Source organism: Python bivittatus, unplaced genomic scaffold, assembly GCF_059951505.1.
Source record: "Python bivittatus isolate LINGU-HERP-01145 unplaced genomic scaffold, Pbiv_v1 ctg000070_np1212, whole genome shotgun sequence".
NCBI classification, from domain to species: domain Eukaryota; kingdom Metazoa; phylum Chordata; class Lepidosauria; order Squamata; family Pythonidae; genus Python; species Python bivittatus.
Window position 1 is genome coordinate 4,280,297 of NW_028277034.1, and position 16,769 is coordinate 4,297,065.

General features: G+C 38.2%; 1 protein-coding gene across 1 annotated transcript in view; it reads left to right on the plus strand.

Moving 5' to 3' along the window:
* TUSC3 (tumor suppressor candidate 3) overlaps nucleotides 1-16,769 on the plus strand; it is a 127,946-nt gene that overhangs the window by 64,203 nt on the left and 46,974 nt on the right. The window contains exon 6 of the mRNA XM_088131130.1: nucleotides 2,053-2,142. Coding sequence (XP_087987256.1) covers nucleotides 2,053-2,142 — 90 coding nt within the window. The remainder of the gene's footprint in view (nucleotides 1-2,052; nucleotides 2,143-16,769) is intronic.

The following is a 16,769-nucleotide window of genomic DNA, read 5'->3' on the forward strand; positions in this document are numbered from 1 at the left end:
CTCTGATTGGGGATGACTTAATTATAAAAAGTGGATAATAAATCAAATGAATAAATAAGGATGAATACATTTCCCAGCGAAACTTTCTCTTTCCCTTAACTCATGAATATGAATTCATGGATATGAGTGGTGCCTAACTTCCTTTTTGGTCAGAACAAAATCCTCATGAGATGTGTTTTTTAAATATCTCAGTGTTAGTTTGGTTGTTGGATGTGAAATAAATTGAAAAGAATGTATAACCTAACTCATATTGCTATTCTATTGGGTGTAGATTTTATGCATACTTTTTTAATATTGTAAAAAAATGATAGGTTTAATGGGCTTGGACTTTGTTTTAGAATGTTTAGTCCATTTTGATGAACTTGAAATACAAATATTGAAATGTTATGAATTGTTTTGATAGAAGTAAAAGAATGATGTGTGGAGAACTCAACATATTCTTTAAAATTACAACACATGGTTTGAAGCACAGTATTTCTTTGAGCAAGTTATATTCTATTTAATTTAGTGCATGTAATATATAGTGACCATCATGTTAAATAACCTTAAGAAGGGATTAACTATACAAGGTAGAATGGCTATATTTGGGGTCTAAAAATCCAGACCAACTGTAGGACGAAGCAAAGGGATACAGAAAAACACTTTGCTTCTAACTACTGCGTATCTGGATTTCTTTGCTGTGCAGATATGGTACTTCTTTCAACAGATAATCCTGATGACTGAATAAAAAATTTGTGTTTAGGTCCAGGATGTCTGTGAAAGCCAGTTGCTATGTTTTTTCTGGAAGTTTCTAGTTAGCCACTTTGAGACTCCAGATGGTAACCTGTTTCAGTAGGACCATTAAAAGTTACTCATCTTTTTTGTAGGCATTAAGGTATGTAATCTAACATCAGGATTAATTTAGGGTCAGATTTACAGGTCTGCAGAAATCATCTCCTACTTTCTGTTTGAGACTGTGACTGATACAGACACAGGTTGAATAGCAGCCGCATTTATTCCCTCCGATTCCCTCCCACACGCCTTTTTCCTGCTTCTTATTAATTATCTCACCTGATGGGGAGTTCTTGAGACTTGAAAATGAGCATGCCATTTTGTAACACCAAGTTGATTTAATAAAGATTTTACCTCAAACAGATTTTGGATTCCCTCCCCCCCCTTTTTATGGCTACATGGCTGTGGTTTTTATAGCAACTAGCATATTTGTATTATTTTTTTGAGTTGCATATAAAATAAAAGATGAATAAAATAAACGTAATCTTTGCTTTTCAGCTAAGATTGTGCTTTAATGTGGCATGCAATTAATGGCCCCTCCTTCTAAATTATGTTCTCACAGTATTGGATGGATTTCCCCCCCCTAATCTTATAAGCAATTGTGCTCTAAGAAATAGCTGCAAGTAGCTAACTTCTCTTTACCATTATCTTGTTTACCAGTGGTGAAATGTGGAAGCCAGATTGGTATTTGTGGTGGCATATGGTTGTAACAATGATTGGAGAATTATTTTCCTCTACTTTCATTTCTAAGCTTGGGTCATGTGAAAGGTGCATCTCCTAATGCTGGCTGGCTGCTACTTGACATTAATCTCCATTACATCTTGGGCTTCTGAGAGAGGGTGTAATGTACACCTGCCATATTATATTAATCTGAAAAGAGGATTAGTCTTTACTTAAAAACAAACTAGTTTCCCCCCCCCAAATATTTTCTTTTATCACTGTAATTTTTCATATTGGATGAAAATCAAATTAAACATTTAAGGAGGCCAGCAGGGAATAAACCTGTATTGTTTTCATGATGAAATTAAGTCACATTTTTGCTTACCTAAGAAGGCTGTTTTTATGATAGTGGATATAAATCAACAGGCAGACTGTAAAAACCATTTCCACAAGCTAGGATTTCCTTTCTAAAGTTAGGACATGCCAGTCTCATCTAACGTATCCTTCCCCTCATTTCCTTCCTCCTCTGTAAATAACAATGATACAAGAATATTTAAAAAAAGAAAAAAATATTTCCTGGGCGTGGTGTAAATTAACATTTTATTTCTGCTTGTTTCTCAGTGTGTTGTCTTTGCAATGACTTCTGGACAAATGTGGAATCACATCCGAGGACCTCCATATGCTCATAAAAATCCTCAAAATGGACAAGTGGTAAGTTCTTGTATCAATGGACAACATTAACAGTGTCATTCCCAGAGTTTCTAGATAAAGTGACAGAGTATGAAAGCAAATATGAAAATGTGTGGTGACTGTTTACCTCTGCGGCATTTTTTTTTCAAAACTCACTAATCATGGGCATTTGATTGCACATAAGCTTAATGGAAAGTTGTTGTAGGGGCTTGCAATGGATTTAAGGAAATGTCTGTTGTTTGTCTGTTACAAAAGGTTGATGTGTAATAGTTCTTCAGTTAAATGTGTACCAATTATCTTTAAGTCTTCGTAGCAGATGGATGAACTGCATCCTCATGTTTCTTCATTCTGTCTATGATTTTTTCATGAAGCTTTAAGTGTTATTTTATAGTTCCCCTTTTCCCTGTGTGTCTGAGATGGCAGAAGATTTATCCAAGTGGAGCCCATTGTAGATTTCTCAATCTTAGCGCAGAATACATGAGTTAGTTGCATTCTGATTAGCTAGTGCTGATGTCCAGCATAGCTTATTTGACAGTAAATGTATGAACAATACAGCTTAGCTGTAATAAGTGAAACTTGCATATTGTTGTTATAGTTACAGAAGATGTTTTTTATGTAATGAATTCTTCCTAAGTCTGTGATAATCTTTTATAACATATGTTTGAGTCTTTTTGAGAACACTGAACTCTTACCAAAATACATATGATATTTGGACAGCATGACAAACTGATGGTACTTTTTAAAAATCCTCATTGGTAGGTCTCCCCAATGTGCTGTTGAATGTATCTCCCATCTTGATAAGATCTAAGTTAGCTGTTACATCAGAGAGAGTCATTAAAATGAATTGTGCAAAAATAGTTGGTATATAGGCCTCCTGTTTCTTACCTTGACAATGAAATGCAGTGAACTGCAGTCATAAAGTATATGCTTGTGTCAAAGCCCAACCAAATGGGGATGGGGCAAGAGATGGGTGGATTTCTGGTTTCAAATACAGCAAGGCTGTACTTAACTGGAAGATTTATTTGATTCTACATTTGTGACATACTGTACATGCATTAATAGTCCAGTTGTTTTCAATGCTTAAAGATATTATTTGAATCTGAGCCAAGAAAGTAGCATATTAATATTTTTAGCAAATTAATTTTTTTCATCTTTTCTCCCTTTGAATATTTAGATTTTGTGTGTATTTAATTGAGTGTATAATGATTTTATGGTATAATGCTCTTCAACATTCCTTTTTGGATGACAAAGGAAGCACACATACATATGCTTGATAAATAGTCAGAGAAATTATCACAAAAATGCCAGTAATCAGGGCTTTGACATTAAGGCATCCGTGTGGTCAGTTTTCATCCCATCATAGAAGGACTGAATTGGGCCCTATTATTGGATATACTTGGAAGCAAGATGAAGAAAATGGAGTTCTGAGGGTTTTTGTTTTCTGTAAATGATGGAACTAGTTTTTACAAGAATACTTTTATTGGAAGCCTACATGAAATGTATTTTTTCTTCTTCCTTCCCCCATTTTATATTGAACTGAACTTCCCACAGTTTTCTGACTTTCTCATTATCAGTTAATGGAAAATAATTTGCCTAGCCTTTCAAGAGGAAATCCATTTTTTGGTTTCTTTGATGTTTCACATCATAATTAAAGTAAGAAGAAAGTGGCAACTTAAATTTAATGACTGATTGACTTGGTGAAAGAAGGATAGGAGCTGATTGATGACATAATATGACACATTTGGTCTGGCAGCTGTGTCATGCTGAACTTCAACAAAATAAGTAATAAATAAGTATGTCACTAAAACTGTGTTTAGAATAGCTCAGACTTTTTATTACTCCATTTCATTATTTAATTTATGATGCATTTTATATAGAGTGACAGAAAGGTAAGAGATTGCAGGAGCAGATGTTAATACCAACAAATTATAGTGTGTGTGAGAGTTTAACAAATTGTCCGTTTTTATAAATTCATTTGGGTGAATGTTTGGGTCTTGAGGAGGACTATAAAGATGCATCTTTCCGGTTGCTTTTTGTCTTTTTCTTGACTTCTTAGAGTGTATTGTCAATCTTCATATGGTATCTGTCTTTATCCTCTTTTTGAGTTGCTCCCTTATAGAGATAAAGACTACCAGTCCAGGTTTCAAGTAGCATATGTACATTTGAAAACCAGCAGTTTGCCACTAAATTTCTGCACGATAATCCTAGCTGGGGGAAGAAGTTCATGGAGCTGCAGATTTCCCATTCTTAATTTAAAGGGAAATTAATGTTTAAATCAAAGGATCTAAAACTTTGGGGGGCTGTTAAAATTACAAATCATGTACATATCTGGGTTCCAAGCAATTGCTTGCTTTATAGTTTTGCATAGTGATATTTCTTTAAGAAATATTGTTCAGAGTTTATTATGAATGATTGTTGTTATGTTGAAATGTGAACTGTATGGACTGTTCCATAACTCTAATCTTTGTATTTAAGCAATATATTTTTTCAATATACATGTTATCCTTTAAGGAGGGATCCTTAACAATTCACAGTACTGAATATACATATGTGTGTATGCATTTTACTAGGCTTATATGCTGCATCAGTTGCAACCAACTGATCTGAGCTGCTTACATTACTAAACTCAGTAATAGGATTAAAACAAATACAGTGATAAAGTATAATCAATTACCTCCTGCCGGAGCAACAAGCAGTGACCCAATAACAATAAGAGCTCTTCTGCAGGATGGAAACAATACAACCCCATCAGACCCCAACGTTTCTGTGAAAAAGCCAAGTTTTTAATGCTTTTTGAGAGCCCAAAGTGGTTGGGGCCAGCCTCATCTCATCTGGAATGCAGTTTCAGAGAAGAGGGGTGTGACTGAGAAGGCCCATTCCTATAGTACCTCCAGATAACATTCAGTGGGGGAAGATCCGTTCCAGATCTTATTGACAGGCAGAAGATTTATTATAGATAGACCTGGCATTCAGTAGTGACAGGCAGAGAACAGGGTAAGCTGGATCCAAGATGGAGGATAGGGAGCCAGAAGTGAGTCCTGGTCTCAGAAGACCAATCCACTTTCCCAGAGAGTGACTCACGCACTGCCTCCTGCCATATCTCCCTCTACCTGTCACTACCTTGATCATCCCTTCTTGTCCACCTCCTTTTGATGTGGCAGTTGTCAACCCTGGCCAAACGTAAAGGCATCACCATTCACAATGTTTTGTCCATCTAAGTGAAAAGGAACTCATGGAACATTTTCAGCTAGAATATACAATATTATCTCTTGTGCCATAAAGCAGGACAATTGAATACAACACATATTTATACTCATTACACCACAAATAATGTTACAATTCTCTTTTTAAATACTTATTTGGAAGGTTTACCACTGCTTCTTATATTAACTAATGTCAGCAGAAAATTGTGATGGACAAATAGCTCTAGAGTGGAGGATGTGTTCAGGCCAGCTTTAGACCAACCAAATTAAAACAAAAACTTTTCTCTTTTACCAAATGGTTATTTTATTGGAATTGTTTGATTTATCCAGAATTACATGAAAAGGCTTGAAGTGTTTTACAGTACTGTAACAAGATATTTTTGCTCAGTTCTTCTACTACAAATAAACTGAACTCCTTAACATAATTTTAAATAATGCATTTCCTTTTTAAGCCTGCAAAGTCTAATGTTTTGCATTGCCTTGCTTTCCACTAATGAGAGCGAGTATTGAAGGCATACAGATTGCTGCCCAGTCTCAATGAATTTGAAATGCTTGGCAATTGAGATGAAATGTAAATCACACAGGAAAAGATCCATAAGGTTGGCTTTCAGGCTCAGAATGATTTCCTTACTTTCACTTGTCTTCTAAAGGTGCTCTGGAGGGCAATAGAGATGAAGGAGCAGCAGCTTAGCAATGTGAATAATGCAGTGTATAATGCATGCAGTCGAGAGGAAGAGCTGCTTATCTATTTATATGTATTTGGGGTACATTGAAGCTTGAAGCACTATACATAGTATTTCCTCCTCCAAGTTTTTTTTCTCCACAGTTGGGATCTCTACTGTCCCATAACCTGATGATGTTACCTAGCCTGGAAACATAATGTCTGCAGGAAAACAGCCAAGCTCAGAGATCACCAAGAACCCAACAGTGCAATTCTAAGTTCTTTATATAATCTCTACTATTTTTGTCAAAACTGAGTGGGTAGGTTTGTCCAGAAGATGATGCATGGCCCTGTAGAAATTTAATTTTTTTTTTCAGAAATTGGTCTAAATTAATCTGAGACTAATTTAGCCCAACTAACCAGCCAAGTCTAAGGTACCTCCAGCAGTAGCAAACAAGTTGCACCTATTAGTTACACTCTTATGGACTCACTAGTAATATATAGCATCAATGAACCCACGGTAGCCCTAACTTCTAAATCAGTGATTCTGAGAAAAGCAGATGATGTGTTCACAGACCCCAGTGAGCAAAATATGAATAGATCACTGGAAGTGAGTCCCCATGTTGTTTGTTCACATTGGGAATCAGGGCCACAACTGCCAAAATTTCAGTGGTATGGACTGAGGGTATGTGATTCTCTCAGACTGATAAAGCCAGACATCTAACAAATGGCATCAGTAAACTGAGGAGAATAGCAGAATTTGAGTGACATGTCTCTATGGATTGCCTGTAGTTTGTAGCCAGCTCTAGGACATCAAAAGTGATGGCACGTTGAGGCCTATCACTGAGACAAAATGGACCACCAATCAAAAGCTGTCTTGCGGCACAGTCCTTAGGGAAAGCTGAAGAAAGAGATAATTGAAAAATGGTTCTTCTTAGTGTTCCCAAGAACGGAGGAGGCAGATAACAGAGAATGTCTGTATTTTCCTATTTGGCCAAAGATCATTCCTCTTTTTTTGGGACAGGTAGCAAAGAAGAACACACACTGCCTCTCAGTCTTGCCAACCAAAGCACTAACACCAAGCAGAGAAGACAAGAACCAAGATAAACACCTCCAGCGTTGTGTAACTTCAGAAATTTAGATTCACTGGAAAACACACTTTCAAGGATAGACAAATGTTAAGGACAATCTGGTAGAGATATGCACTAGAGCTCACAGGAAAGCCAAAAGACATACCTTCTTTATCTCCAAGAACAAAGGGAAACATCTTAGGATGAAGGTGGGCAATTGTTCATGGTACAGTTGGCACAACGGAGCACATACCTTCAAAAGAGTTCTTTACAATACGAAAGAAAAATGGAAATTGGAGAGTCATCCAAATTTTAAGGATCCAAACCTTAAGGATGGAGGCATTAAACTTAAATGTGGAAACAATCTTACCTGGCCACTTTCTAGCCTCACTAGATCTGTTATAGGCCAACTTGCACATCCTGGTCAGAGCTTCACATGAGAGGTTTCTCGGTTTCACCCACAGGAGCTAAGTTTCAGTTAACACTGCCTTTCACACTAATATCAGCACCCAGTGTATTCACAAAGGTGATGGGCCATCTGAAAACAAAGGATGTCCGTGTTCATGTCTACCTACTCATCACAGTGACCTTTTATCAGAAAAGCAATGAAGAAAACCTAACACATGCTGTCTCCAGGAACAAAACTTATTGATGAATTTAGCCAAGACCCTGCTAGTGCCATCCAACCAGATTCTATACCTGGGAGTCAATACTAACACAAAGGAAAGGAAGCTGATCCTGTCCCAGGAATGTTCTCTTAAGCTTCAAATGAAAGAGATATTAGCATCTAGAAGGCTGGCCCTTAGGATGCTTGTAAGACTAAAGGGTATAATGATTGCAGCACAGACTCAGTCCCATGGACCTAGTTCTACTCCAAACCATTCCATTGGCTGACTCCCATTTCAGGTGATAGGGCCAAATAAGGCAATCCAATCCTTGCACTAATAGCTGGTCTTATGAGGAATATCACCACAGAAGGTCTCATAACCACAAATACAAGCTTAACAGAGTGTCAAGCACACTTCCAAAATGAGTCAGTATGCGGAACACAGTATCTTTATGAGTCCATACTTCTGTACAACCAACTGAAATTGAGGACTCTATGATTGCGCTTGAAAGCCTAACAGACCAGGTACTAAGGTACCATCTACCAGTGTGAACAGGTAACATTGTAACAAAACTCATTTAAATCATCTGGGTATTTCCAGATCAAAAAGCCTTCAAAGGAGACTTCATTTTTTCCCGCTTCCTTCCTTTTAATTGGTTTTATTGTAATTTCCCTTGTTTTGGTTGGTGTGAACTACCCAGAGTCATTGGGAATCATGTGGCATGCAAGATTAATAAATAAATGTCCAATGAACATGAATGAAGCAACACTGTATATATAATGGGGTTCACTAAGCATCATAATAGACCGGCTGAGTGCCAATGGGCCTGACATCTGAATTTTTTTTTCTTCATGAAATCTCAACAAAATGTAGTCCTCCTGGACTGAACTTGTTTGTGTCAATGGACATGCAGTACTTCTGATTTCAGGACAACAGAGCTGAAGGGATTAACTGGTTGTACTGGCTGAACCATTGCTCTACACATTCCCACTCTTTCCACCACTGTCCAAAATTATGTTTATCTACTCAAGGCACAAATTATTCTTACTGCCCTGTACTGGTTCAGGAAGCCATGGTTCTTTGCCTTAATGGAGACGAGCAAGGAGTTCTTATGGCATTTCCCCAAAAACACAGGCATCTTGTCTCAGAGCCTGATACTGTCAGGTTTCCTTCAGGTGTGATTGGAATTCTTGGTTCTCCAGGCGATCACCCCTTGTCCAGAAGTTCTTCAGCAAAAGATTAATTAAAGTAACTGCTGCAGACTGGAATGCTGCTATATAACAGAAGACATGCCAGCATAGTTCATAGCAGTCAAAGCCTGAACATGTCTCTGTGCTTCACAGTTTAAATCTGTGGTTTAAATCCTTTTTCCTCCTGCTTTTCCAAGTCAATATATATTCCACTACTGTGCCATGGGATGCAACTTGGAATGCAGTGACATAAACATTCTTACGAGGGAGGGAACTGTCGGTTTCTGTTCCACTAACTTAAGTATGAAGTTAACATACAACTACAACTATGCTCCTGAAAACTGAATGACAGCAATGCCTGAACATACAACTACCAGATTTGTAGTGGAGATGAGCATATTTTAAAAGTAATTACTGCAGTTCTATGAAAGTTATGGTTTTCTCAGACTCAACATTAGTGTTGCTGATGGTGGTGAAAATTGATACATGCAGCCCCAAGAAAATCTAGTGGTCCAAGAAGAAACTGGGTTAGCTAAAGTATAAGAAGAATCTCTTGTAATGATTCTTCAGATACACTTAATATCAAGTCAAATAATGAGACATTTATGGACATCCTCGACTATTGCAAAAGTTGGACATTCCATTCTTCATGTTGGAGGAAAAGATTTTCTCACATAATGATGTCTGGTTAAAGGTCACAAGGTTCAATGAAATGACATCTCATTAGAACAAACTGTGAGGATGGCTTTGTAGGAGGGCAGCACATGGAAGTTCTTTCCATTTATAAAATGCATGTGTGTCTCATACTTTTGAAAACTTGATAATCCATGAACTTTTATTTCTGGCCTTTCCATTTCCTTGTTGGGATTATTCAAGATTTAAGGAACTTGGATTTCAGGACAATCTATCTGTCCCTACTCAGAAATATGTTTAGTGAATTCAGTGGGGCTTATTCCTGGATAAATAGATGTGGCTTTGTAGCATTAATATTTTGAATTCAAAATATTTGGGAATTTTTGAGAAGGGTACCAATAGTACTTGGGCAGCTATCCTTACAGTCTATATGGTTTATATATGAATGAATTAACTGCTCAAAAATTGATCCAGGAAAGGAAACACAGGAATATCTTTGTAATTTCTCACATTTTTAAAAAAGATCACTCATCATCTATTATTTACTGAGTACTGGTTTATAGCTCTGCTTGAGAATTTAGCTTACAGTACTGAATTCAGTTATATTGTGGTCATTAATCTGATAAATTGGGAAGCTAGTTTAAAGTGAAAATTGTTAAATTATTTGCACCATTACAGATAATGAGACTTATCTTGGCAAGAGAGTTTACTGTGCGGTTGTTACATTATAAATGTGTGCATTATAAGTGAGCATTGTTAAATTAGTTTACCCTTTGGTTTCACTTTGTTAAAATAATGTGGTAATATTTTGCAGATTGATAGAGAAGGGGGACTTTTACTAAAAAATGGTAGAAACATTTACACTTGCGTTTAGTGGAAAATGTCCTCTAATTTTTAGGGAAAATGTGTGATCTATTAAGCTTGGCCATGTTCTCATTACTGTTGCCTGTATGAATCAACTTCTTTTCTCCTCCTCCTCCTCCTCCTCCTCCTCCTCCTCCTCCTCCTCCTCCTCCTCCTCCTCCTCCTCCTCCTCCTCCTCCTCCTCCTCCTCCTCCTCCTCCTCCTCCTCCTCCTCCTCCTCCTCCTCCTCCTCCTCCTCCTCCTTCTTCTTCTTCTTCTTCTTCTTCTTCTTCTTCTTCTTCTTCTTCTTCTTCTTCTTCTTCTTCTTCTTCTTCTTCTTCTTCTTCTTCTTCTTGCAAATCATAATTGTTGGGAAGTTGGGTGGGAGATGCAAAGAATTTTTCTTAGAAGAGGAAAACATTTGCAGCTATATATGACAGCTCATTATTATGAATTCTGTAGCTGGAATCTAAAGAACCATACATCAAATTCTAAGTTCCAAAGACTTTTTTCGGAAGATCGGCTCCCCATACTATATTCCAAACTATTTCTGAAACTGGGCAACAGGACCAGAACATATTTCTGATATGACACTGTGGTGGTGTCCTGTTCACAAAACAGAGGGAATCCTCCTGGATTACTGAAACTTTTCAGACGGCATGAAATAGATCTATGGTAGATCTGGTACCTGGTAAATAGTATCCTGGCTGAAGCCTCCAGAAAATAATCCATTATATTTAGGAAGCCAGATTAGAGCCCAAAGGTTGCTTGTGTTAGAATGAGTTTAGCCAGAGCTTTAGGAGACTCCTTAGATCTCTATACATTGATTTTTGTTCCTATAAGTTAATGTTAATAGTTTTGTAGCATAATAAATTTTCTAATGAAAATTACAGGTGAAACTCGAAAAATTAGAATATCGTGCAAATGTTCACTTATGTCAGTAAGGCAACTCAAAAGGTGAAACCAATATATGAGATAGACGCATTACATGCAAAGCGAGATATGTCAAGCCTTAATTTGGTATAATTGTGATGATTATGGTGTACAGCTTATGAAAACCCCAAATTCACAATCTCAGAAAATTAGAATATTACATGACATCAATAACACAAGGATTGGAAATAGAACAATATCGGACCTCTGCAAAGTATAAGCATGCGTATGTACTCGGTACTTGGTTTGGGCCCCTTTTGCAGTAATGACTGCTGCAATGCAGCGTGGCATGGATGCTATCAGCCTGTGGCACTGCTGAGGTGTTATGGAAGACCAGGATGCTTCAATAGCGGCCTTCAGCTCCGCTGCATTGTTCAGTTTCATGTCCCTCATCTTTCTCTTGGCAATGCCCCATAGATTCTCTATGGGGTTCAGGTCAGGCGAGTTTGCTGGCCAATCAAGCACAGTAATCCCATGGTCATTGAACCAGGTTTTGGTACTTTTGGCAGTGTGGGCAGGTGCCAAGTCCTGCCGGAAAATGAAGTCAGCATCCTCATAAAGCTCGTCTGCGGAAGGAAGCATGAAGTGCTCCAAAATCTCTTGGTAGACGGTTGCGTTGACCCTGGACTTAATGAAGCACAGTGGACCAACACCAGCAGATGACATGGCTCCCCAAATCAACACAGACTATGGAAACTTCACACTGGACTTCAAGCATCGTGCATTGTGTGCCTCTCCATTCTTCCTCCAGACTCTGGGTCCTTGGTTCCCAAATGAGATGCAAAAGTTGCTCTTATCAGAAAAGAGGACTTTGGACCACTGGGCAACAGACCAGTTCTTGTTTTCTGTAGCCCAGGTAAGACGCTTCTGATGTTGTTTGTTGTTCAGGAGCGGCTTGACAAGAGGAATACGACATTTGAAGCCCGTCTGTGTGTGGTGGCTCTTGATGCACTAACTCCAGCCTCAGTCCACTCCTTGTGAAAGTCCCCAACACTTTTGAATGGCCTTTTCCTGACAATCCTCTCCAGGCTGCGGTCATCCCTGCTGCTTGTGCACCTTTTTCTACCACACTTTTCCCTTCCACATAACCTTCTATTGCTGTGCTTTGATACAGCACTTTGGGAACATCCAACTTCTTTTGCAATTACCTTTTGGGGCTTTCCCTCCTTATGGAGGGTGTCAATGATGGTTTTTTGCACAACTGTCAGGTCAGCAGTCTTTCCCATGCTTGTGATTCCTACTGAACCAGCCTGAGAGACCATTTAAAGGCTTAGGAACCCTTTGCAGGTGTTATGGATTCATTAGCTGATTAGAGTAGGACACTTTGAGCCTAGAATATTGAACTTTTCACACTATTCTAATTTTCTGAGATTGTGAATTTGGGGTTTTCATAAGCTGTACGCCATAATCATCACAATTATACCAAAGTAAGGCTTGACATATCTCGCTTTGCATGTAATGCGTCTATCTCATATATTGGTTTCACCTTTTGAGTTGCCTTACTGACATAAATGAACATTTGCACAATATTCTAATTTTTCGAGTTTCACCTGTATATTCATTATATATATGCAGGGTCCTCTTCCTTCTTCATTTCCTTTCTTGTTCAGGCATATCTGTTGGGCTTTATCAACCTCCAGAGTAACAAAACATGATTTTAGGATAACATCTTTGGCACCAAACGTAAGTCAATTAAATAGTAGCTTCTCCTCAGTAATCATATAAAGGTTATTAACTTTGTCTCCATTTTCATTCTTTCATCAAATACATGTTTGTTTGTTTGTTTGTTTTTTCTGGGCACTACATCAAGGCACCATTATCAGCCCGATTGTAGTTGATACTATAACTCTCCAGTACTTCAGAGGTAAAGTTGAAAAGGTGCTTCAAAATGTATAAACATATCCCTTGTCCTTTACTCCTTGAAACTGCTTCACCTTCTCCCCTTAAAAATATACTCCCTCCTTCCATATTTTATTTTTTATACAGATGAGATCTAGCAACTGTTAGTTTTTCTTTTAAAAAAGAGTATTAAAAAAGCACTCAATATCTAGACTATACTCATATAATAATGGAATATTGGTCAGGATTCAGTGTTGCCCTCCTGCCATGTATCTTCAGAAGACAACTTCTTGCATCTTACAGGACACCTTTAAAGCTAGGTTTGGCTCAGCAAGGGGAAATGAAAGGCTTCTACAGCCTGTTCAAGAGTTCTTAAATCCATACGGCTTCTCACGTGAGCACTCTGATTAAGTCTCACCCCCTGCCAATATCACTCACTTGACATCAGCCTCCTTTAGATGTTCTCATGCTGAGCACACATGTCTGCAGAAAAAAAGGCATTGACATAAAGAGCTGCACTGGCTTCTATGTGAGACAGAAACCCACATTACTAAAGACCTAGCTCATGGGGAAGCCAACGCAGCTCTTGCAGACATCCACACTCAGCATTCAAGTGTCTGCAAGAGACCTGCATTGTGCAAGTGTTCTGTCTCATCTCAGTGGCTGCAAATCTGTATTTGCTCATCCCTTAAAATGAAAGAGAAAGAACAAATCCACAGCGAAATCAGGGCTGATAGCCAGGGATCTCAGTAAGTCCACTTTGTGAGGTTTGAAGGGTTGGTAGAGAGGAATGCAAGAAGTTATCCACGGTTACAAGAAACATATTGAAGCATGGTATCTCTGCCATCTTTGCTCCTTTTTGCTTTGTTTTCTTGCTTTAAATGTTTTTAACAATTTGTAAACTGCCCAGAATAGATGGGAGTTGTGCAGCACATAAATTTAATAGATGGTGATGGTGATGGTGATGGTGATGGTGATGGTGATGGTGATGATAAGCCCAGGACTGGAAACACTGAAAGATGGCTAGGCACAGTCTTAAGTAATGTAATGGAAATGTCTTCTTTAAGGTAGTGTTAATTGCATAAGACTATGAAAGAGTCCTAATCCTGCAAGATTTCTGTCTCAGGCATTAACAACAGCAGTCTTCTGGACTGTCAAGGATCAGAGTCCCCTAGGATACATGGGAAGAGGGCAGGTAGTGTCCAGCATCTCTTCTTGATTATCTCCCTCAATTCAAGGAGCACTCCTTGGTGCAGCTTCAGCTTGATCTGTGACCTGTTTGTTGGCTGATTCTATAACAACCTTTCTTCCTTCAAATAAATATATTTTAGAGTAGGGCAATGAAATGTTCCCTTAACCCACCCACCCCCAGTTTTTATTTACAATATATACTTTATGTAATTTTTCAGCAGTTAATGTATTTTATACTTTTATTCAGCTTACTAAAGTTTTGCAAAGGTGATAAAGAATCCTCCAACTCTTGCTTTTCATGTTTAAGCAGAAATAGAACTGTGCCTTTTGTAAAGATAAACAACTGTTTTCATTGATGAAGATTCCTGACATAACTGAAATGTTAATATTGCTATGATGCAGGAAATCCTCTGTAGTCAGCAGAAGGTTATCTACTTTTGACAGCATGGTGGGAGTTTTTTTTCTCTTCTTCTTCTTCTTCTTCTTCTTTTTTTGGTTTGGTCTGATATGAATTTTCAAGTTTTGACAGGCTAGTTCTTATTTTACCTGTAGTGATGCTCCCTACTGCAAAATCGGGAAAGTGCTATCATTGATTAGGTTTGTTTGATGCAGAGGAAGCTTCCATCAGCAGACCAGAGAAGGAGGCAATTTCTTCCTCCCCCAAATCTGTCTTGGGGTAGAAATCCTTTAGAACTTCACAGATTGTGAGATGGGAAGGTTTTTAGGAGGCAAAGGGCGCTGCTAAAAATCTTTCTGTGGTGCTCTCAGAAGCTTCATCTGGATCAAAGAGGGTTTTGTGTGTGTTTTTTTTTCCCATCAGGAGGCAGACACTGCTGGACATAAACTTTTGAAGCCATTGTAGAAAATTATGCCCTAATTTTCCGCCAAAGTCTGTGCTGTCTAAATACACTTCAGCCTAAATTATGGTTTTGAATTTCATCATGGTACAATATTTCAAAGCCTCAGTATTGTCAGCTAGCTAAAAAGGAGCTATAGAGTAATTGGGGACAGTAATTTAAATTTAAATAAGAGTTCCAAACTTTTAAAACTGTAATTACAGATGTATTGCCTCCAAGGATTTTAAATTTGTTATTCAGACTATGGCCATGGTCCTTATAAAGGAATCTCCACATTGCTCTGTTTGCTTGAGTACCAAGGATTTTTGTTTTGTGTTATATATCAAGGTGGAGCTGAGTTCAGTCACGCTGCATTGTGTTGTGGCCAAAACCTGGCTCACCTAAAGCAACCAAATCACTTTGAAGATACAGTACAACATAATTTTATTTGCAATAAACAGTATATACTGGACTCCCAGCAGCCAGTTTGGTCTAGCAGTGAAGGCACCAGGCTAGAAACCAAGAGATGGAGTTCTAGTCCTGCCTTAGGCATAAAAGCTGGTTGGGTGACTTTGGGCCAGTCCCTCTTTCTCAGCCCAGCTCACCTCTCAGGGTTGTTGTTGTGGGGAGAATAGGAGGAGGAAGGAGTATTAGGTATGTTCGCTGTCTTGAGTTATTTATAAAAATAATAAAGGCAGGATAAAAAAATCTAAAAAAAAAAAAGCATTGACACTTGCCAAATAGCTGTGAGCAAAAGCAGAAGCTTATATACCTTTGGCCTACTACATTGCAAAGACAAGACACAGAAAAAGGCAGACACAGTGGAGATTACAGCGTGACATTACAATATTTTAGACAAACCCATCTGTGTGACCTTATTTATCCCTTCCGACTCAGTCAGCATGCTGGGCGTACTATCTTTGAGATATGGTCAGTGAATAAAAACAGATTTGGTTCACTGGGCCACCGGTTCCTGACTGATCTTCTTGTTGCCGCTCAGGGTCAATTCACCTTGCTCTAAAGGTTTTCTTTCAAGGGCCTTTTAAGCGGTTCCTATGTATAGCAGGGAAGGGGGATCCATAGGTCTGATAGTGAATGCAGCTTACATGTGTATGGGGGTGGGGTACCTTTTACTACCACATTCGTCATAAATATTTTGAATTTTAAGCCACTTCTATCAAATGGTTTCAGTACAACTGTAAAACAATTCTCAGTTTCTTCTTTTGACCCTCTAAAAAGATCGGGCTGCAATCCTGGGCACATTTATATAAATACCAACCTTATTCAACTTAGTAGAAAGGATTGTTAGTCCCACCCACTCCATGCCACTTTTCAATATTTTTAAATGAATCAGTGTAATCATATTTTAAAGGGGGTTGGCAGAGGGTTCGGTTTAAGAACTGAAATCTTTCCAAGCGATAAGCATGGTAACTCTTGCCAGCTTTCTAAATTATTTTTTATTTTATCTGTTAGAGGTATAAAATTAACAGTGAAGATTTTTTTTTTTTCATTTTTGAAACAGGATTGATGCCCAAATTCTAAATTAACTAACAGGGTTGGCTTGCCATCATTTCACTTCCCACATCCAGTCCAGCCTAAGTCAAAGAATTTGGGGGAAAGCATTTGTGCACAGGCCCATAT